Raw genomic sequence first — 22287 nt, forward strand, 5'->3', positions numbered from 1 at the left:
TGTCCACATGGGGGCAGCCATCTTTGACCACATGGGGTTAGCCATGTTGTGTTGGAGTGATGATAAATTTGCATATTACTCTTTTATTAGATAGGATAGAGGCCTGGTGCATGGGTGGGGGCCAGCTGGTTTGCCCTGAAGGGTGTCCCGGATCAGGGTGGGGGTTCCCTTGGGGCATGGGGCAGCCTGGTCGAGGGGCCTGTGGTGGTCTGCAGGCTGACCATGTCCCCCGGCGACCCAAGCGGAGGCCCTGGTATCTGCTATTTATTTATCTTCTATAATTGAAACTTTGTAGCCTTGAGCGGAGGCCAGGGTCAGCCAGGGCGGATGGGAAGCTTGGCTTCCTCCATTGCTGGGAGCAACCCAAACCTCCTGCTCTCTCCAGCTTCGTGGCTGCTGTAATTTTTGTTGGGATTTATTTATCTTCTATAATTGAAACTTTGTAGCCTTGAGCAGAGGCCAGGGCCAGCCAGGGCGGGTGGGAAGCTTGGCTTCCTCCATCGCTGGGGGGAACCCAAGCCTCCTGCTTGCTCCAGATCCATGGCCGCTGCCATATTTGTTGGGTTAATTTGCATACTCACTCCTGATTGGCTGGTGGGCGTGGCTTGTGGGCGTAGAGGAGGTACGCTCAATTTGCATGTTTCTCTTTTATTAGATAGGATGTACACTACAGGCCCAGTGCACGAATTCGTGTACCAGTGGGGTCCCTGGGCCTAGCCTGTGGAATCAGGCCAAAACCTGCTCTCCGACATCCCCCGAGGGGTTCCAGATTGTGAGAGGGCACAGGCCAGGCTGAGGGACCCCAATGGTGCATGATCGGGGCCGGGGAGGGACGCAGGAGGTTGGCCAGCCAGGGAGGGACCGCAGGAGGGCTCCAGGGCATGTCCGGCCAGTCTCGCTCAGTCCTGATCGGGCCGGACACCAGCAGCAAGCTATCCTACTGGTTGGAGCATCTGCCCCCTGGTAGTCAGTGCACATCATAGCGAGCGGTTGAGTGGCCTTAGCATATCACTAGCATATTATGCTTTGATTGGTTGAATGGATGACCGGATGACTGGGCACTTAGCATATTAAGCTTTTATTATATAGAATTATATACATTCACACATAGCATTTTAAAACAAATGGAATGTAGCCCAATCCAAGATGGAGGCAGAGTAGATGGGAGTCACGCACACCACTTCCTATGATCAAACTGGAATTACAACTAAATTATAGAACAATCAACCCGACTAACCAACTGAAGACTATCTAAACAGATGTATTACACTCAAGAATTTACAGAAGAAGCCATATCAAAACAGGTAGAAAGGGCAGAGATGTGTAAAGGGCTGCTTCTCCCCCCTCCCATGGGCATGGGCTGAGATTCTGGAGGGATATCTCACCTGCAAAGGTATGCTGAGGAATGTGGTGTCTGAACCACAAGCCAGGCTTCCCATCCCAGAGCACCAGAGCCAGGAAGAAGCAACCACATATATCTAGCTGTGAAATTCGGTGGGAATTATGTCCACCAGGGAGATTTGGAGTCTGCTAGGGACACAGGTGCCCTCTTAAAGGGCCAATGCACAAAATCTCATTCACACCCACTCATCCTGGGCTCCAGCTGAGGGAGGGCAGAGCAGACTAGATTCCAGTGAGGAGATACTGGGTTTTGTGGCTCTGGGGAGAGTCCTGAAGGGCCAGCCTCCAGAACCCCTGTGCTGAGTCCATCTCCCACACCACAGAAAACATCTTTCTTGGGTGGAACACTTCCTTCCTTAGGACATCAGCCTAGGGGAATGCATAGCCCTAGCCTCTAGACTCTCCGTTGCCCTACCCTGTAGAGCATCACCTTGTGGAAGTGTCAGCTGCCCAGGTTGGGTGAAGAGATCTGGACAGACCAGGCTGTCAGTGAGTGAGTTTTGTGGCTTTGAGGTGGAGCCCATTATGCACGCTTTCTGGTGAACCTGACAGGTGCCTACCCCTCACAGGAGATACTCTAGCCCCACACTTTAGGCTCTGGGTGGCCCTACCCTCCCTAATCCTGTGGCCACTGCCCTGATGAGTATGGGCTCCCCAGGAGTTCTAGGAATAATCCAAGACAAACTGAATAGTGTGGCTCTGGGCTGGGGGCCACTACCTCAACCTTCCCACAAGACTGACCAGCACCACTCCCTCATGGGAGGTCTACTAGTTCCACCCTCATGATTCCAAGCAGCCCTGCCCTGGTAAGCTTGGGCTATCGGCAGAATCTGGGGAAGATTGAGTTTTGTGGCTTTAGGATGGGGGAAATTTTTCCCTTACACATCCGATCAGTGCAGAGCCCTCCCTTCACACAGCCAAATCTTGGTCTCCTTGGACCTGATAAACTCTGTAGGATTCACCCTGATGATTCTGAGACCCTATCCCACCACAAAGGTCTGCTGGCACCTGGAGGTGGCAGCTAGACTTGGTATACCTTGTGACTTTTCTGAGTGGCCTCAAACCAAGCACTGGCACTGAATTTGAACTATCAATCTGGTGAACACAACTCACCCCTACCTGGTGACTTATCTTCGTCCTTCCAATGCACACACAGGCCCAGTAGAGGCACCCACAAACTGTGGACTGCTTTGTAGCATCAAATAGGCTACTCAGAGCCAGTCACAAGCAGTGTCTGATATTGCTCTGCACCAGAATACCTCCCAAGAGGCTCCAAAAACAATAAGACAATGACCAACTTCAGACAACATCAGGGCAGGGTCCAATTAGCTTCATAAATGGCATATTGAAAAGAAATTTCAGCAGGCACCAGTCCCTACTGAGGTGAATTCCACTTGGTGTGGTCAGCACCTGCATAGCAGCCTGTACACTGTGGTCGGGGCTAACTCTAACACTCAGCCATCCTGAAGGTCAGACCCATGCATGAATAAGCCAAAAGCAATCAAGACTCAATTAAAAAAGGGAGCACTCACAAACCCCACAAAGGGATATTTCTGAAGCACCCAGCTCAGGTGATCAAGGAGACTGTGCTACTGGGTCCCAAATAAAACTTACTACATAAAGCCACCTTGTCAAGATTAGGAAACACAGAAGATCTGCCTAATACATAGAAACATACACAAAGAGGCAGCTAAAATGGGAATACAAAGACACATGTCCCAAATGAAAGAATAGGAGAAATCTCCAAAAACAGCAAGATGAAATGGAGGCAAGCAATTATCAGATATAGAGTTAAAAATAAAATGGTTATTAGAATGTTCAAGGAACCTAGTGAAAACTTCAACAATGTGAAAAAGGACATAAAAACCATAAAGAAGAACCAGTCAGAAATGAAGAATACAGTTTCTAAAATGAAAAATTCACTAGAAGGAATAAACAGAACGTTGGATGAAACAGAGGATCAAATCAGTGATTTGGAAGACAAGGTAGCAGAAAACACCAAACCTGAGCAGCAAAAATAAAAAAAAAATGGCAGAGATAATTGGGAATGCAAGAAAAAGGAGAGGACCATAGTATGATGTGGCTCCTGCCCCTATCTACACTCTATCATTGATTTGGAACCCCAAAGGGCTTCAGCTTCTAGAAGTATTCCTAGGGGGGGAATTCCAAAATTGTGGCAGAGTAAGGGAAAGCTACACTGACATTCTCCCAGGAACAATTTGGAATTACAACTAAAATACAGATAAATCATCCTGAATAACCAATTGAAGGCTGGCTGGAGAGAACCCTTACAATCAAGGACATAAAGTGGAGGCCACATGGGGACTGGTAGGAAATAAGGAGACACAAGAGGGCTGGCCGGGCTCACAGGCAGTAGCTGAAGTTCTGGAGAGATATCTCAGCTGTGGGGGGTTCCCACTGAGAACTCTGGGGACTAAATCCCAAGCTGGGCTCCCATGCTAAGAATAACAGAACCATGAAATGTGCCCACATAACATCTGGCTGTGAAAAGCACTGAGGATTCTGTCCAGCAGGAAGAGATGGCAAGAATCACAGGCACCCTCTTAAAGGGCCAACACACTAAATTGTGTGTGCAGACACCTTGGGCTCTGGCAGAGAGAGGGCAGAGTGGACTAGAACAGTATGAGGAGAGTCTCAGGTTGGTGGCTCTGGGAAGAGAGCTGAGAGGACAGCTACCAGTATCCTTGTGCTGAGTCATTCTCTCATGCTGCAGAAGCCATATTTCTCAGGCAAAGCTTTCCCATCAATGCAGCTTTAGCCTGGGGGAAGAAATTGCCCCACCCATTAGAAATCCCTTCTACCAATCCTTTGGAGTTTATGCTCTGCTAAGGACCTCGGCCTGAGGCTCATTTAGTGAGGGAGACTAACAACAGCCTACAAGCAGAGGTGGATCTCTGGATGATTTGAGTAGTTGCCTGCCCTACTTCTGGCCCCGGGGCTAGGAAATCACACTTCAGTGCTCAGCTTGGTCCTTTTTTTACACACCCAGCCCAGCAGAAGGAGTTACAAGATGTGGATCAATGATTGCTCCAAACAGGGTACTCAAGTCCAGTAACAAACAGTGGCTGACACTGGCCTGCACCAGAGACCTTTGAAGAGGCCCCAAACCAACAAAGCCAGTGGCTAGCTTCAGACAACTACAGAGCAGGATCTAAAAAGCTTCACATGCAGTATGTCCACAGGAAGATATTGGCAGGCTCCAAACCCTGCAGAGGTGAATTCCACATCCTGAGATAGGCATCTGAACAGCAGTGTGCACACTGTGTTAGGGTTTGAGCCTCACTGACAGCCAGCCTGTGAGTGGAGCACAAGCACTAGCCAATAGTAATCAAAACTCAATTATAACAGGAGTGACACACAAAGCCCACAAGGGACACACTTAGAGAACCTAGGTTAAGTGATCAGGAAGACTGGTCACTAACTATATAAGTCCAACATACAAAGACTGGGAGTCATAGCAGATCTACCTAATACATAGAAACAAACCCAAACAGGCAGCCAGAATAGGGAGACAGAGAAACAAGCCCCAAATGAAAGAACCAGAGAATCTCCAGAAGAGAGATAAAATGGAGATAAGAAATTTATAAGAGTATCGAGTAATGATTATAAGGATGCTCAACAGCATGGAAAACAACATAGAAATTATGAAAAATAACCAGTCAGAAATGAAGAATGACATAGCAGAATAAAAAATACAGTGGAAGGAATAAACAGCAGATTTGAAGAAGCTGAGGATCAGATCAGCAAATTAGAAGAAAGGGAAGAAAAGATTTACTCAATCAGAGATCCAAAACAATTCTCTTTAATAAATGGTGCTGGGAAATTTGGACAGATACTTGTAAAAAAATGAAACTAGACCACCAACTTACACCATACACAAAAACAAACTCAAAATTGCTAAAGGACTTGAATGTAAGACAGGAAGCCATAAAAATCCTACAAGACTCCATAGGCAGCAAAATAGCAGACATATGTCATAGCAATATCTTTACAGACACAGCCCCTAGGGCAATGGAGACTAAGGAGAAGATAAACAAATGGGATTACATCAAAATAAAAAATTTCTGCACAGCAAAAGAAACTATCAACAAAACAACAAGAAAGCCCACTGCATGGGAGAACATATTTGCCAATGATATTTCCGATAAGAGTTTAATCTCCAAAATTTACAGAGAACTCATACAACTTAATAAAAGGAAGATAAACGATCCAAACAAAAAATGGTCAAAGGATCTAAATAGACATTTTTTGAAAGAGGACATACAGAAGGCCCAGAAACATATGAAAACATACTCAAAGTCACTAATCATCTGAGAGATGCAAATCAAAACAACAATGAGATACCATCTCACACCTGTCAGAATGGCTGTCATCAACAAATCAACAAATGACAAGTGCTGGCGAGTATGTGGAGAAAAAGGAACCCTCCTGCACTGCTGGTGGGAATGCAGACTGGTGCAGCCACAGTGGAGAACAGTATGGAGTTTCCTCAAAAAACTAAAAATGGAACTCCCATTTGACCCAGAAATCCCACTTCTAGGACTATATCCCAAGAAACTAGAAACACCAATCAGAAAGGATATATGCACCCCTATGTTCATAGCAGCACAATTTACAATAGCTAAGATTTGGAAACAGCTTAAGTGCCCATCAGCAGATGAGTGGATTAAAAAACTGTGGTACATCTATACAATGGAATACTATGCCACTATTAAAAAGAAGGAACTCTTATCATTTCCAACAGCATGGATGGAACTGGAGAGCATTATGCTAAGCGAAATAAGCCAGTCAGAGAAAGATAAATATCACATGATCTCACTCATATGTGGGATATAATGATCAACATAATTTGATGAACAAGAATAGATGGATCTAGAGACAAATGATGGGGGGGAGGGTGGTTAGAGAGCAACCAAAGGACTTATATGCATGCATATTAGCATAACCAATGGACACAGACACTCAATCAGAGGGCGGTGGGGGCTTGCCGGGCTGGGAAAGGATGGGGGAGGGGGTCAATTAGGGAAAAAGGAGACATATGTAAAACTTTAAACAATAAAAAAAATATAAAAAAGAAAAAGAAAAGAAAAGAAAATGAACAAGGGATAGAGAACCTGTTTAAATAAATAATGGCAGAAAACTTCTCTAACTGGTAAAGGAAAAAGTCTCACAAGTTCAGGAAGCACAGAGACTCCTAAACCAGAAGAACCCAAAGAAGCCCATGGTTAGAAACATCATAATTAAAATGTCAAAAATTAAAGACACCCAAGTGGCCCTGGGTCTGGGAGAGGCCAAGCGTCCCTGGGTCCGGGTGAGACCATGTGTCCCTGGATCCGGGTGAGGCCTCATGCATCTAGGCCCGGGTGAGGCCACGTGCCCCTGGGTCTGGGAGAGGCCAAGCGTCCCTGGGTCCGGGTGAGACCATGCGTCCCTGGATCCGGGTGAGGCCTTGTGCACTTAGGCCCGGGTGAGCCCACGTGGCCCTGGTTCTGGGAGAGGCCAAGCGTCCCTGGGTCCGGGTGAGACCATGCGTCCCTGGATCCGGATGAGGCCTCGTGCACCTAGGCCTGGGTGAGCCCAAGTGGCCCTGGGTCTGGGAGAGGCCAAGCGTCCCTGGGTCTGGGTGAGACCATGTGTCCCTGGATCCGGGTGAGGCCTCGTACACCTAGGCCCGGGTGAGCCCAAGTGGCCCTGGGTCTGGGAGAGGCCAAGCGTCCCTGGGTCCGGGTGCGACCATGTGTCCCTGGAGCCGGATGAGGCCTCGTGCACCTAGGCCTGGGTGAGCCCACGTGCCCCTGGGTCTGGGAGAGGCTAAGCGTCCCTGGGTCCGGGTGAGACCATGCGTCCCTGGATCCGGATGAGGCCTCGTGCACCTAGGCCCGGGTGAGCCCAAGTGGCCCTGGGTCTGGGAGAGGCCAAGCGTCCCTGGGTCCGGGAGAGACCATGTGTCCCTGGAACCAGGTGAGGCCTTGTGCAACTAAGCCCGGGTGAGGCCATGTGTCCCTGGGTACGGGTGAAGCCAGATCCTGGGTCCGGGTGAGGCCGTGCGCCCCTGGATCCATCCGGGTGAGGCTGGGTCCCAGGCCCGGGTGAGACCACGCGCCCCTTGGGTATGGGTGAGGCCACGTGCCCCTTAGTCCGGGTGACGCCGTGGCCTTGGGTTCGGCCGAGACCAAACCAGAGGGAGTCGGACCTCCATTACCACCATTTGTCCACCATCCAGAGCTGAGGGGTCAGTGCTGACATGTACACATAAGGAACTACTGGACATTGAAATTGGGTCTCAAAAGAACTGTTGGTCCAGGGGGAAGCTCGCTACAGATTGATTCATTTGCCTGTCAGCATAACTATTATTGCTCGTCTCACATTCAGTTCTTATTAGTATATATCTAGTGACATATGATCTCGCTCATCTAGGGGAAATGATGAACAACATAGACTGAGGAACAAGAACAGAACCAGAAGCAAGGAGGCATCGATCGGATTATCGGGCCTCAGAGGGAGGATAGGGGAGGGTAGGGGGAGGGTGGGGGGAGGGGGAGAGTTCAACCAAAGGACCTGTATGCATGCATATAAGCCTATCCAACGGTTAAGGTCAACAGGGGATTGGGGCATGCGTGGGGAGAGGGGTGGGATGGGAATGGGGGGATGAGGACAAATATGTGACACCTTAATCAATAAAGAAATTAAAAAAAAATTAAAGACAAAGAGAGAATCTTAAAGGCGGCAAGAGGAAAGTAATTGGTTACCTATAAAGGAGCTCCCAGAAGGCCGTCAGCTGATTTCCAAACATAAAATAAACTCTACAGCTCAGAAGGGAATGGCCTGAAGTATTCAAGGTAATGAAAAGCAAGGATCTTAAACCAATATTACTATATCCACCAAGTCTATCATTCAACATAGATAATGAAATAAAGAACTTTCCAGATAATAAAAGGGTAGTTTATTACCAACAAACCAGCATTGCAAGAAATGTTAAAGGGACTGATGTAATAATAAGAAATATATATAGAGAAACACAGGTGCAAAGAATAAAAATGGCAATAAATAAGTAGCTATCAATAATAACCTTGCATATAAATGGATTAAATGCTCCAATAGAAAGATATAGGGTAGCTGAATCAATAAGAAAACCCATATATGGCCCATATATATGCTGTTTACAAGAGACCCACATCAGAACAAAAGTCACACAGGATGAAAGTGAAGGAATGGAAGAAATTTCTCCATGAAAATGGAAACAAACAAAAAAAGCTGGGGTAGCAATATTATAACTGACAAATAGACTTCATGATGAAGGCTGACACAAGAGACAATAAAGGTCACTTCATAATATTAAAGGGATAAATCCAACAAGAGGATATAATACTGGTAAACATATATGCACCCAATATAATACTGGTAAACATATATGCACCCAATATACGAGCATATATATATCTATATCTATCTATCTATCTATCTATCTATCTATCTATCTATCTATATATCTTGGAGGATTTTAAGGGACAGATTGACAACAATATTCATAGTAGGAGACTTTAACATTCCACTGACTTCACTGGATTGATCTTCCAAATAAAAGAAATAAAAAAAGAAAACAGTGACCCTAAATGACACACCAGATCAGATGAATTTAATTGATACAGAACATTTCCCCCTAAAGCTATAGGACATGCATTCCTCTCAAGTGCACAGAGACATTCTCAAATATAGACCACAGATGAGGACACAAAATAAGTCTCTAAAAGTTCAAGAAGATTTAGACCATATCAAACATCTCAGATCACAATGACATGAAACTAGAAAGAAACTACAATAAAAACAATTAAAAACATTCAAAGACATGGAGGCTAAATAGCATGTTATTAAACAATGAAAGGGTCACCAATGAGATGAAGGAAGAAATTAAAAATTTCCTGGAAAAAAATGAAATGAACATGCAATAACCAAAAATCTATGGGACACAGGGAAAGCAGTTCTGAGAGTGAAGTTCATAGTACTCAGGCCTACCTCAAAAAACAAGAAAAATCTCTAATAAAATATCTAATACTACAACTAAAAGAATTAGAAGATGAACAACAAGGAAAACCCAACAAAAGTAGAAGGAAAGAAAAAATAAAGATAGGAGCAGAAATAAATGACATAAAGGATAAAAGATATAAATAAAAAGATCAATGAAACCAAGAGCTGGTTCTTTAAAAAGATAAACAAGATTGATTAACCGCTAGCCAGGATCATCAAGAAACAAAGAGAGAGGACACAATAAATAAAATCAGAAACGAAAGCAGTAAAGTAACAACTGATACCATAGAAGTGCAAAGGACTGTAAGAAATATTATAAACAAATATAGTCAACAAATTGGAAAACCTGGTTGAAATGCCAAATTCCTAGTAACGTACATTCTTCCAAAACTGAATCAGGAAGAATCAGAAAACCTGAATAGGCCAATAGCAATTAATGAAATTGAAGCAATAATAATAATAATAAAAACTACCAGTATACAAAAGTCATGGACTAGATGTCTTCACAGGGCACTTTTATCAAACATTCAAAGAAGAACTAACACCCATCCTCCTCAAACTATTCAAAAAATTTCAAGAGGAAGGAAAACTTTAAAGCTCTTTTTATGAGGCCAGTATTATCGTAATTCCAAAACCAGATAAAGACGCTACAATGGAAGAAAATTATAGGCCAATATCCCTGATGAACATAGATGCCAATCTCCTCAATAAAATATTAGCAAATTGGATACAGTAACATATTAAAAAGATTATTCACCATTACCAAGTGGGATTTATCCTAGGGATTCAGTCTGGTATAATATTTGCAAATCAATAACTATGATACATTACCTAAAAAAATGAAAGATAAAAATCATGATTAGCCGAAACCGGTTTGGCTCAGTGGATAGAGCGACGGCTTGCGGAATCAAGGGTCCCAGGTTCGATTCCGGTCAAGGGCATGTACCTTGGTTGCGGGCACATCCTCAGTAGGGGGTGTGCAAGAGGCAGCTGATCGATGTTTCTCTCTCATCAATGTTTCTAACTCTCTATCCCTCTCTCTTCCTCTCTTTAAAAAATCAATAAAATATATTTTTAAAAATATCATGATTATATAAATAGATGCAGAAAAAGCACTTGACAAAATCCAGTACCAATTTTTTAAAAAATTCTTTATTGTTGAAAGTATTACATATGTCCCCTTTTTGACCCATTGACCTCTTCTAGCCCAACCCCACCCCCTACTCCAGAACCTTCACCATCCTATTGTCTGTGTCCATGGGTTATGCATATCTGCATATAAGTTCTTTGGTTGATCTCTTCCCACCTACCCACCCTCCCCCACCTTCCCTCTTTTCTATGCTTCTATTCTCTGGATCCATATTGTTCATCAGTTTATTTTTTCATTAGATTCCTCCACATATGAGTGAAATCATGTGATTCTTATTTTTCTCTGAAGGGCTTATTTCATTTAGCATAATACTTACTCTCCAGGTCCATCCATGCTGTGCTGTGCAAATGTTGAGGTTTTTTTGTTTTTTTTTTTAAGGCTGCTTAGTATTCCATTGTATAAATGCACCACAGCTTTTTTACCCACTCATCTGCTGATGGGCACTTGTTTTTTTTCCAAATTTTAGCTATTGTAAATTGTGCTGCTATGAACACAGGGGTGCATATATTCTTTGTGAATGATGTTTCAGGTTTCTTGGGCTATATTCTTAGAAGTGGAATCAACATAATAAAAGCCATATATGACAAACCCAGTCAACATCATACTCAATGGGCAAAAATAAAAACCATTTCCCCTAATAACAGGAACAAGACAGGGATGCCCACTTTCACCATTCCTATTCGACATAGTACTGGAAGTACTAGCCATTGCGATTGACAAGAAGAAATAAAAGGCATACAAATTGGAAAAGAAAACGTAAAACTGTCCTTATTCGCAGATGACATGATACTGTACACAGAAAACCCTAAAGACTCCATCAAAAAATTATTAGACTTTATAAATGAATTTGGCAATGTAGCAGGATATAAAATAAATGCCAAGAAATCTATGGTATTTCTATAAACCAATAGTGAACTTACAGAAAGAGAATTTAAAAAAAATCCCATTTACCATTGCACCAAAAAATTTAAGATACCTAGGAATAAACCTAACTAAGGAGGTAAAAGACCTGTACTCGGAAAACTACAGGACACTGAAAAAAGAGATAGAGGAAGACATCAACAGATGGAAGAACATACCATGTTCATGGATTGGTAGAATCAACATCATTAAAGTATCCATACTACCCAAAGCAATCTATAGATTCAATGTACTCCCCATTAAAATGACAATGGCATATTGCACAGACCTAGAATGAATTCTCCAAAAAATTCATCTGGAGTAAAAGAAAGACCCCGAATAGCTGCAGCAATACTGAGAAAGAAGAATAAAGTAGGTGGGATCTCAATACCAGATATCAAGCTGTATTACAAAGCCACTCTCCTCAGAACTGCCTGGTACTGCCATAAGAACAGATATATAGACCAAGGGAATAGAATAGAGAACCCAGAAATTGACCCAAACCACTATGCTCAATTAATATTTGACAAAGGAGGCATGAACATACAATGGAGTCAAGACAGTTTCTTCAATAAATGGTGTTGGGAAAATTGGACATATACATGCAAAAAAATGAAACTAGACCACCAACTTACACCATACACAAAAATAAACTCAAAACGGACAAAGGACTTAACTTTAAGACGGGAAACCATAAAAATATTAGAGGAATCCACAGGCAGCAAAATCTCAGACATATGCCAAAGCAATATCTTCATTGATACAGCTCCTAGGGCAAGAAACTAAAGAGAAAATAAACAAATGGGACTACATCAAAGTAAAAAGCTCCTGTACAGCAAAAGAAACCATCAACAAAATAACAAGAAAGCCCACTGCTTGGGAGAACATATTTGCCAATGTTATCTCCAATAAGGGTTTAGTCTCCAACATTTACAGGGAACTCATACAACTTAACAAAAGGAAGATAAATAACCCAATCAAAAAATGTGCAACGGTCCTAAATAGATACTTTTCAAAAGAGGACATAAGGAAGGCCAAGAGACATATGAAAACATGCTCAAAGTCACTAATCATCTGACAGATGCAAATCAAAATGAAAATGTAGTATCTTCTCACACCTGTCAGAATGGTTATCATCAACAAATCAGAAGGAAGGTAAGGGGGGTGGCGGTAAGGGGGAGAGATCAACCTAAGGACTTGTATGCATGCATATAAGCCTAACTAGTGGACACAGACAACAGCGGTGTGAGGACATGAGTGGGTGGGGATGGGGAGGGTAATGTGGGAATAAGGACACATATGTAACACCTTTATCAATAAAGAAAAAAACACACAAATCAACAAATGACAAGTGCTGGCGAGGATATGGAGAAAAAGGAACCCTTGTGCACTGCTGGTGGGAATGCAGACTAGTGTAGCCACTGTGGAGAACAGTATGGAGTTTCCTCAAAAAACTAAAAATGGAACTCCCATTTGACTCAGTAATCCCACTTCTAAGAATATATCCCAAGAAACCAGAAACACCAATCAGAAAGGATATATGCACCCTTATGTTCATAGCAGCACAGTCCACCATAGCTAAGATTTGGAAACAACCTAAGTGCCCATCAGCAGATGAGTGGATTAGAAAATTGTGGTACATCTACACAATGGAATACTACACTGCTGTAAAAATGAAGGAATTCTTACCATTTGCAACAGCATGGATGGAACTGGAGAGCATTATGCTAAGCGAAATAAGCCACTCAGAGAAATATAAATATCACATGATCTCACTCATTTGTGGAATACAACGAACAACATAAACTGATGAACAAAAACAGATCCAGAGACAGAGAAGCATTGATCAGACCTTTAAACCTTAGATGGAAGGTAGGGGAGGATGGGGGTAAGGGGGAGAGATCAACCAAAGGACTTGTATGCATGCATATAAGCCTAACCAATGGACACAGACACCAGGGGGGTGAGGGCATCAATGGGGGGAAGTACAATGGAGGGATAAGGACACATATGTAATACCTTAATCAATAAAGAAAAAAAAAATTTAAAAAGGACCCATATTATAGATATATACATTTATTTCTAATGTATAGAAATATATATTCACATCTAATATCTAATATATATCTAATATATATATATATATGTTATATTAGAATTCACCAAATGTTTCATATGACATTGTTATATGACAGTTAAAAGAAAGCAAGAGTCCAAACTCTAGAAATTTAAGTAACAATTTTTTAACCACAAAAGAACTTTTAGGAATTCATATTAGTAACTCTTAACATATAAATTTTTATTTAAAGATAAGCAATTCTTTTCTTTTTATTTCCATCTGTGAAAGTAAATTGAATTTAATACTTTATTTTTTTAATTCAAAATAAAATGCATACTATGTATACTATGATCCTGTTTTTATACACCCACCTATTTTTCTATCTCTACACAGGCATGAATAAATGACTAGAATAACATTCTATCAAATTTTAACACTGATATTTTTCTGAATGGAAGCATTTCAGGGGGTTTGTTTTCTCCTACACTTTTTTTTTGTAATGCTTAAATTATTTAAGGATGAGTAGGTATCAATTTTATTTTAAAAACCCATGCTATCATTACTATAAATAAACAAAAAGAATCAGTGGCAGTATCATGCACTGGGAAGAGAAATGGACATGAAAGTACAACACCTGAAGCTGAAGAGAGCCCTAGAGAAAACAGATACCATGAAATTTCTCTGGGCCACAGTTTCCTTACAGTTAACTGAGAAAGTTGAATGTAATGAGCTCAAAGGTTGCTTTCTGTACTAATATTACATGAATTTAAGTAGCTAATTCCTTTATCAATTTTAGGAAAGATTTAAAAAAGTAAATGTATCATTTTATTCATCAATTATCTCAAGTATAATAAGATTTAATAATGTTCTGTTTGTTTGCTATATGCTTCTATAATTTAATTATATTACAAACTACAGAAGGTTCTATATCCTTGACATTTTAAAGTGCTGAATACACATTTTTATTTACATCAATAATTTAAGAGATTCCATAATGATAAGTACAGAAAGTCCTTTTGGTAGCACTATACACTGCATCAAGTGTGAGGGGGAAATTTGAAATATTGGTAATTAAGGGAAGAAGGAAAGAAAATACTGCATATTACAAAGCTCTCCTCACTCAGAATCTGTGTTAAAAACAAAATAAAATACTGACACATGTTCTTAAAATTACTAGGAAAATATTTGGATTTGCAGATAAACTAACAAGAAAATGACAAAACAACCATAATATGGATTTTCATGGGAAATGTTATTTAGTTCCAGATGGTTTTAAAATTTAGTTTGTATATGTGTCTGTATTTTTTTTTCCACTTTCAGAAGCCTCTGTTATCTCGTCTGGGTACCTACCAAATGGCTGTTTCTTACATTATGTTAATCTGTCCAAATGACAGCTGCCAGAAGGTATAATTTTCTGTTATTTGAATTTTACATAACTCTACAATAGAATGAATGGTATTTATTCCTGTAAATTCTTTTTAAAAAATATTTTTATTGACTTCAGAGAGGAAGGGAGAGGGAGAAAGAGATATAAACATCAATGATAAGAGAGAATCATCGATCGGCTGCCTCCTATACGCCCCCTACTGGGGATCGAGCCCGCAACCCCAGGAATCAAACTGTGACCTCCTGGTTAACAGGTTAATGCTCAACCACTGAGCTACAACCGGTTGGGCTATCCCCATAAATTCTAATTCAGTGTCTCTGAACATAATCATCACATAGCATTTATAATGATGAATTATGTTGAAACAAATTCATCCTATTTATTTGTGATGATCATATAGTTAGGAATGGCAATGCCATGCTGAGATGCTAATGTGATTTTGCCAATGTAAAAGATGATACTAAATAAATTTCTCTGAAAATTAAATGTTCTAGATACTGTATGACATTTAAATATTATCATAACAAGAGTTTAAACAAATACGGAAATGCAACTTTCACTTAAAAACAACTTACCTTTGCAATTATTACGGACTGAACTGGGTAACAAACAGTTGCTCCTAAAGTGGCCAATCCCAATGGATAAGCAATTTTCTTAAATCTAGAACCTAAGGAATTTAAACAAACTATTAAACTCCTAATGGATGCTATCAAAAACTTGATGCTTTTGTAATTTTAATATTATCTTTGTTCCCATTAAGCCATCACCCTATGTTAAATTACACATTAGGTAATGATACCAATCAAGATGTTCTTAAGGATCACAATTCAATTAATATACTTTAGTTTTCACATCCAATTTAAGAAAGTATTCTCAATCTAACATGATAATTACCTATACAAAGGGGATTGATGATTTATTCTTTTTTAAACTAGGTATTTTTTCAAGTCCTAAGCCATGTTAAACTGAAATGGACTTTCTTTATATATCCTTTTATGATTAAGTGTTTAAGAAGGTGAAAGATCCAATTAACTAATCAGCTAAGGACTTTAAAAAGTATATAACTCCTTCGTGTCATTAACTTAGGATAGTGAAGTAACAATTAATAATTGCAAGTAACAAGATAATCAATTCATTTCTAAAAGTGTCTTATCTAAGCACCTAAGGGCCATTTTCAAACCATTTTGTACAGCAAAATCCTTTTCAAAACAAATCTTAGAGACAGACTGTCACTAGCAACTTCATATATAAAACCTATAAACTTGAAACCACTCTGATTGGCCCGCAGGAGGGAAGCCCAGTTTTGAGCACCACCTGCATAGCTTTTCCCTACCCTATTCCTCATACCACCCCTAAACTTCCATCAAACCCCGGGTTCTGTAAAACAGTTCGAAACCAATCACTCTAAGCCATAGCTTAATTCCAACAGACCATTGTTGCAAAACAATATGTATCTTTAAATGCTTGTCTGGGTACGTTAGAATCTTTAAATATGATATCCGTAGTTAGATGATGGGGTTTGTAATTGGGGATAAGTACTTTTATTCTCTGGAACAACTCTTACATCCCTTAATTTAAAATGAAATATCTTATCTGATATATCAGGAAAGACTAAGGTGAAAAATATATGGCAGTGTTTGCAGGCAACTTTACAGTTTAGGGAAAGTGAAAACAAGTTTAAGGACTAGGAAAACAAAACATAAAGTTATCTGATAACAGATTCCAGACTGGTTCAGAGCTGTGACTTCCAACTCCATGTAATTTACTTTGGGGACAATGATTGGCAACTTAGTTGTGGACAGAGGATGAATGAAAGGTGACCAAAATGACTACTGATGCTTACTAAGGACTTGACTAAGGAGAGGAAGCAGTAATGCCTGCTGAGAGGTTTCTACAACCAGAGGTGGAAAATGGGAAAATACAAAATTCACCACATGCTTATGAAGAAAGTTATTTAAAGATATGGAAAAAAAAGAGTCACAGAGTATGTCCAAGACTGCCACTGTTAGGAAGGCCTGCTTGCCAGGCTGGCTCTTGGCTGGCATCTGGGTACTTGCTTGGTAAGCAGTTCCTTACAATGACAGTAAACATTCCCTGATTGATAAGACGTTACATTGTGCCTAAATTGTTTGTATAAGTAATGTGGTTTATGATGAATACCTACTTTCCTTCTGGGAGTCTAGAATTTGCATAGATGCTAGAGACAGACAATACGTACATGACCAGCCCCGATAATAACCTTGGTCACTCAGTCTCTAAAGAACTTGATATCTCTGACATAATGTCAAAAGTCATTAGTGGAGGATTTAAGTACCTTATATGGCTCCACTGTGAGAGGACTCTTGGAAGCTTATACCTGGTTTCCTCTAAGCTGTGCCTCATGTGCCTTTTCCCTTTGCTGATTTACTTGGCATCCTTTCAGTGTAATAAATCTTAGCCATAAATATGACTGCAGGCTGAGTCCTCTCAGTCTTCCTAGCTAATGGGAAAACCTGGGAGTGGTCTTAGGGACTGGCTACACAGGTAGTACAGTGGGAAGGAAGGACAAATTTGGTAGAGATACAGAGTGTAAGGAGGGGGAAAAGAAAGAAAATATATCAAGCCTCATGTGCTAAAGGAAAGTGGTGAGTCAGTTGTCTACTTTTCAAACTCCATTTTGAGTTGGCTGATGTCAGTTCCAGCAATCTCAGGACCAGGAGGGAATACATTTTTTTCTCATATGTCAGTATCTCTGTCTCAAATCCTTAATATAGCCTCCAGAAAATTGGTTGTTATGACTAAGCAAGGAAAAGTAGTTTGAGTGGTTAGTTTTACATTACTGTAAAACTCTCAAGATCTTTTTCTTTTTGATAGCTAGAGATTCTTAAGACCTTTTAAAAATAGTTCTCTAGAAGATGGGAAACAATAATACATTATAATATTAATAGGAATAGCTGTATTTTTTAAAATATTATTTTAAAATGATTTTACCAGAAATTCAACTTTTTTGATGTACAGTTCTATCCATTTTAATATATATAGAGAGTTGTATAACCACCACTACAATCACGATATGGAATAGCTCTATTGCTCCTAAAAATATCTCATGCTATCCCTTTGAATTGACACCTTCTCCCTACTCCTAACCCCTGGGAACCACAGACATGTTTTTTGTCACAATAGTTTTGTCCTTTTAAGGAAGTCATACAATGAAATCATACAATATTAAACTTTTTGGGAATGGCTTCTTTAACTCAGATTCATCAAGATTGTTGTGTGTATTAATGGTTCATACTTTGTTGCCCAAGTAGTATTCCTTTGTATGATGTTCCACAGTTTAGTTAATTGCTGAAATACATTTAGACTATTTCCAACTTTTGGTGATTATGAATAGAGTTGCTGTTAACATTTGTGCTCATGTTTTTCATTTCTCCAGGGTAAATCCCCAAGAGTGGGATTACTGGGTCTCTTGGTGAGCATATCTTTAACTTTATGACAAACTTTTGACAAACTATTTGCAGAATGACTGCAACATTTTGTATCCCCACCAGTAGTGTCTGAGAGTTTCAGTGGCTCTACATTCTCAAATATACTTGGTATGGTTAGTCTTTTTAATTTAATTTTATCATATTTTTTGTGTGGGGGGTGGAGGGCTGGAGGAGTATGGGGGCAGGGAGAGGAGAAAGGGAAAGGCAGAAGGCAGGGGTGTGCTCCCGGGAGGGAGAGCTTTTTTAATTTTAGACATTCTAATAGGTGTGTAGTGGTATAACCACTAGTAATGTAGTTTTCATTTGCATTTCTAATAACTAGTGATGTTGAACATCTTTGGAAATAGGTATATTCTTAAAAACACAAAAAGGTTTTAATAAAAGTAATCATGCTGTACTGTAGAATCTAAATGTTTCAAGGTAGCTTATCCTAATAATATTCAATAAAAGATATGAGGTTTTCCTGTGATAATAAAATTCAGAAATTAATATACTGTAATTGAAAAAGAGTATATATATATATATATTATAAATATATATATATATATTTTAAACCCTACCTTTTCTTGCTGAAACCAAGCCTGCTAATCCTGAAACTGTAATCACTCCAATTTTCGGAAGAAAATCTCGTGGTGGATTCTTCAGATAAACATATGCATCTCAAGAAATCAGTGAAAAATTAATATAAATGACTTACTACAACTGGGCATTCTACATAGGTATAATGCAGAAAAGTTAGAGATAATAGCAAAGGGTTTAAACACTCTTCAAAAGAACTATACAAAATAATGATTTAAGCAGCGACTTAAAAGCTAGTTTTAATAGTTACTTGTTACAAAATTAAATTTTCCTTCCATAGCTGATTTTATATTTACTTTCTGAACAATACAGGTTATTACACTTCAATGAAATATGATGCTACAGTCTATACCTTAATATGGATTATTATAAAGTAAATTCTTGATTGTTTAAGTACTATATACATATAATAGAAATTATTCTGATCTTATCTACTCAAACATTGGTAGGATCCAGTAAGCAATGAAATAGATACTTTATTAGAGAATTTTAAATAATAGTCTAGGGATACATGCAGCCATTAAATCCTGCATGCCACTACTCCCAGTAACCTCAGAGCCGATGTTGATCTTGGTTTAAATCAAGATGATCAGGCCCTGGCCGATTATCTCAGTGGTTAGAGCTTTGACCTGTGGATTGAAGGGTCACAGGTTCAATTTCTGGTCAAGGGAGGCAACCAATTGATGTGTCTCTCACATCAATGCTTCTCCCCCTCCCCCCCGTCTCTCTCATTCCCCTCCTCCCTCCCTTCCACTCTCTCTGGAAATCAATGGCAAAAATATCCTCGGGTGAGGATTAAAAAAAAATGATCAGGATGAGAAGTGAGCCTAGACAAAAAGTAGATGGAGAGTGTGCAGAAGACTGGATTTCTTGGCTTTTTATACATTTGAATTGTATTGGTTCTATGCAGTCCACACTCTTCTATCATTGTTAATTATTTAATGGCAATCAGTTATTTAATGATCTTCTTCAAGATTGATGAGAATATAATTTGGAATTAATTCCCACAACATATATAAAAAATGATAATACATATACTGGTCATCAATATCAATATCAATATCATAGAGACTTTTAAGATTTTACCCTGATCTTTGTTTCCTCTATACATTTATTTTGACAACTGGCTTAGGTAAAATATATTAAGAACCTACATCTGATGCCAAACACCATTATCAAACTAAAGACTCAAACACATTAGCACAAATATTATAGGGTGTGACTGATTGGTATAGTGTTTCCTAATAATCAATAGCAAAATACTATGTATTTTAACAGCAAGTAGCACTTATTAAAAGTAACTGATAGCAATGGAGACATGTTTCTAATTTATGCTTTATGAGTATATAATATAAAACAGACAGTTTGACAGTTTGAGTTCAGATGCTGCCACTTACTAATTATGTGGTCTTGGTAACCTACTTAATCTTTCTAAAACCCAGTTTCCTCATCTGCAAAAGGAGAATATTTAAAATACCAAGTCACAAAGTTGCTACAAAAAGTAAATTAGTTAAACTATGTAAAATGCTTATAATAGTGACCTAGCATATAATAATGGCCAAATAAATTGTAGATAGTATTGTTTTGGTATTATTATTATAAACTGCTGTGCAGAGTATCTTTACAGTTGTTAAAACGTGATAATGGATAACATACTATGTTTATTTTTTCACATTTTAACGTTGCAAGTTAAAAAGACAATAGAACATTCCTAATTACAAGTGATTTATTCACCTACCTTTTCCAAATTGAACTGTATCCATTATCCCATTTTTCACAAAGACATAAACACCCTAAGCAAAAAGGAGAAAAAAGGATATCAGAATTTTTGAAAATGTTGACAATTAGATCAAACAAATGACATCACAGATATTTTATTAAAATGTTGACAGCATTGCACCCAAATCTAAATCAAACTGCCCTATTTATTCACTATGAGGATATTTGTTGAACTTGGCTTCTCTTGATTTCTTTCTTTTTTATTTAACATGGATAATTCTTGTTTACTATTTTCCTCATATTAAATAAGTATTGCCTATAAAATAATCAGAACAGCTCAGACAAAACTTATTGCAGAAATACAAATAGTTGTCATCTGATTTTATAATAGCCCAGAAAATTGAATGGAATTTAAATAAAGCATAAAGAGAGGTATATTTAAGCTTAGAAGAAATATCCTAATATATAAAAACCCTGTGTCTGTCACATCCACAATGACCGGGAGGCTCAACCAACTGGAAGTCACTCCTGCAGTCAGCACTGGGTTGCCATGGCGACCCAGCACTGACTGCTGAAGGGGCTGCAAATCAGGCCCGGAGAGAGGCCTGAAGAGAGAAGCAGGGTCTGAACCATAGCCTCTGTGGCAGCTGTTGATCAGCACTTGCCTCTCTCTTTCTTTCCAGGCCTGGTCAGCAGCCATGCCTCCATTTTTCTCCAGGCCTCCACCAGGGCTGCTGATCAAGCCCTGCCTTTCTGATCAGGCCCTGTTGATAGGCCCAGAGATGCTGACTGGCATAGATACTGACCAATCAGAACCAAATCTGGGTCAACTGTGAGGAGCCAATGGCTGCCTAGGAGGCAGAGCTTTTGATGCTGACTGATATAGAAACTGACCAATCGGAACCAAATTGGCTGGCAGAGGAGGGCAATTGGGGGCGAGATCAGGCCGGCAGGGGAACACAGTTGGGGGCAACCAGGTCGGCAGGGGAGGGCAGTTGGGGGAGACCAGGCCAGTAGGGGAGGGCAGGTGGGGGCCATAAGTCCAGCAGGGGAGGGAAGTTGGGGGCGAGATCAGGCCGGCAGGGGAGGGCAATTGGGGGTGAGATCGGGCCAGCAGGGGAGGGCAATTGGGGGTGAGATCGGGCCAGCAGGGGAGGGCAGTTGGGGGCGAGATCAGGCTGGCAGGGGAGGGCAGTTGGGGGCGAGATCAGGCTGGCAGGGGAGGGCAGTTGGGGGTGATCGGGCTGGCAGGGGAGCAGTTAGGCATCGATCAGGCTGGCAGGAGAGCGGTTAGGGCCATGGTCGGCAAACTGCAGCTCGCGAGCCACATGCGGCTCTTTGGCCCCTTGAGTGTGGCTCTTCCACAAAATACCACAGCCTGGGTGAGACTATTTTGATGAAGTGGCGTTAGACGAAGTTTAAGTTTAAAAAATTTGGCTCTCAAAAGAAATTTCAATCGTTATACTGTTGATATTTGGCTCTGTTGATTAAAGAGTTTGCTGACCACTCGGTTAGGGGGTGATCAGGCTGGCAGGCAGAAGTGGTTAGGGGCAATCAGGCAGGCAGGCAGGCGAGCGTT

At 40.3% G+C, this 22287-nt stretch overlaps 1 protein-coding gene across 2 annotated transcripts in view; it reads right to left on the reverse strand.

Moving 5' to 3' along the window:
• The window catches only part of APOOL (apolipoprotein O like), a 125781-nt gene that overhangs the window by 10255 nt on the left and 93239 nt on the right, over positions 1-22287 (reverse strand). For both annotated transcript variants that reach the window (XM_054721008.1, XM_008157198.3), the window contains 3 exons: positions 20728-20782; positions 18971-19069; positions 15519-15610 (listed from right to left, as the gene is read on the reverse strand). In XM_054721008.1, coding sequence (XP_054576983.1) covers positions 15519-15610; positions 18971-19069; positions 20728-20782 — 246 coding nt within the window. The remainder of the gene's footprint in view (positions 1-15518; positions 15611-18970; positions 19070-20727; positions 20783-22287) is intronic.

Source organism: Eptesicus fuscus, chromosome 1, assembly GCF_027574615.1.
Source record: "Eptesicus fuscus isolate TK198812 chromosome 1, DD_ASM_mEF_20220401, whole genome shotgun sequence".
Lineage (NCBI taxonomy): Eukaryota > Metazoa > Chordata > Mammalia > Chiroptera > Vespertilionidae > Eptesicus > Eptesicus fuscus.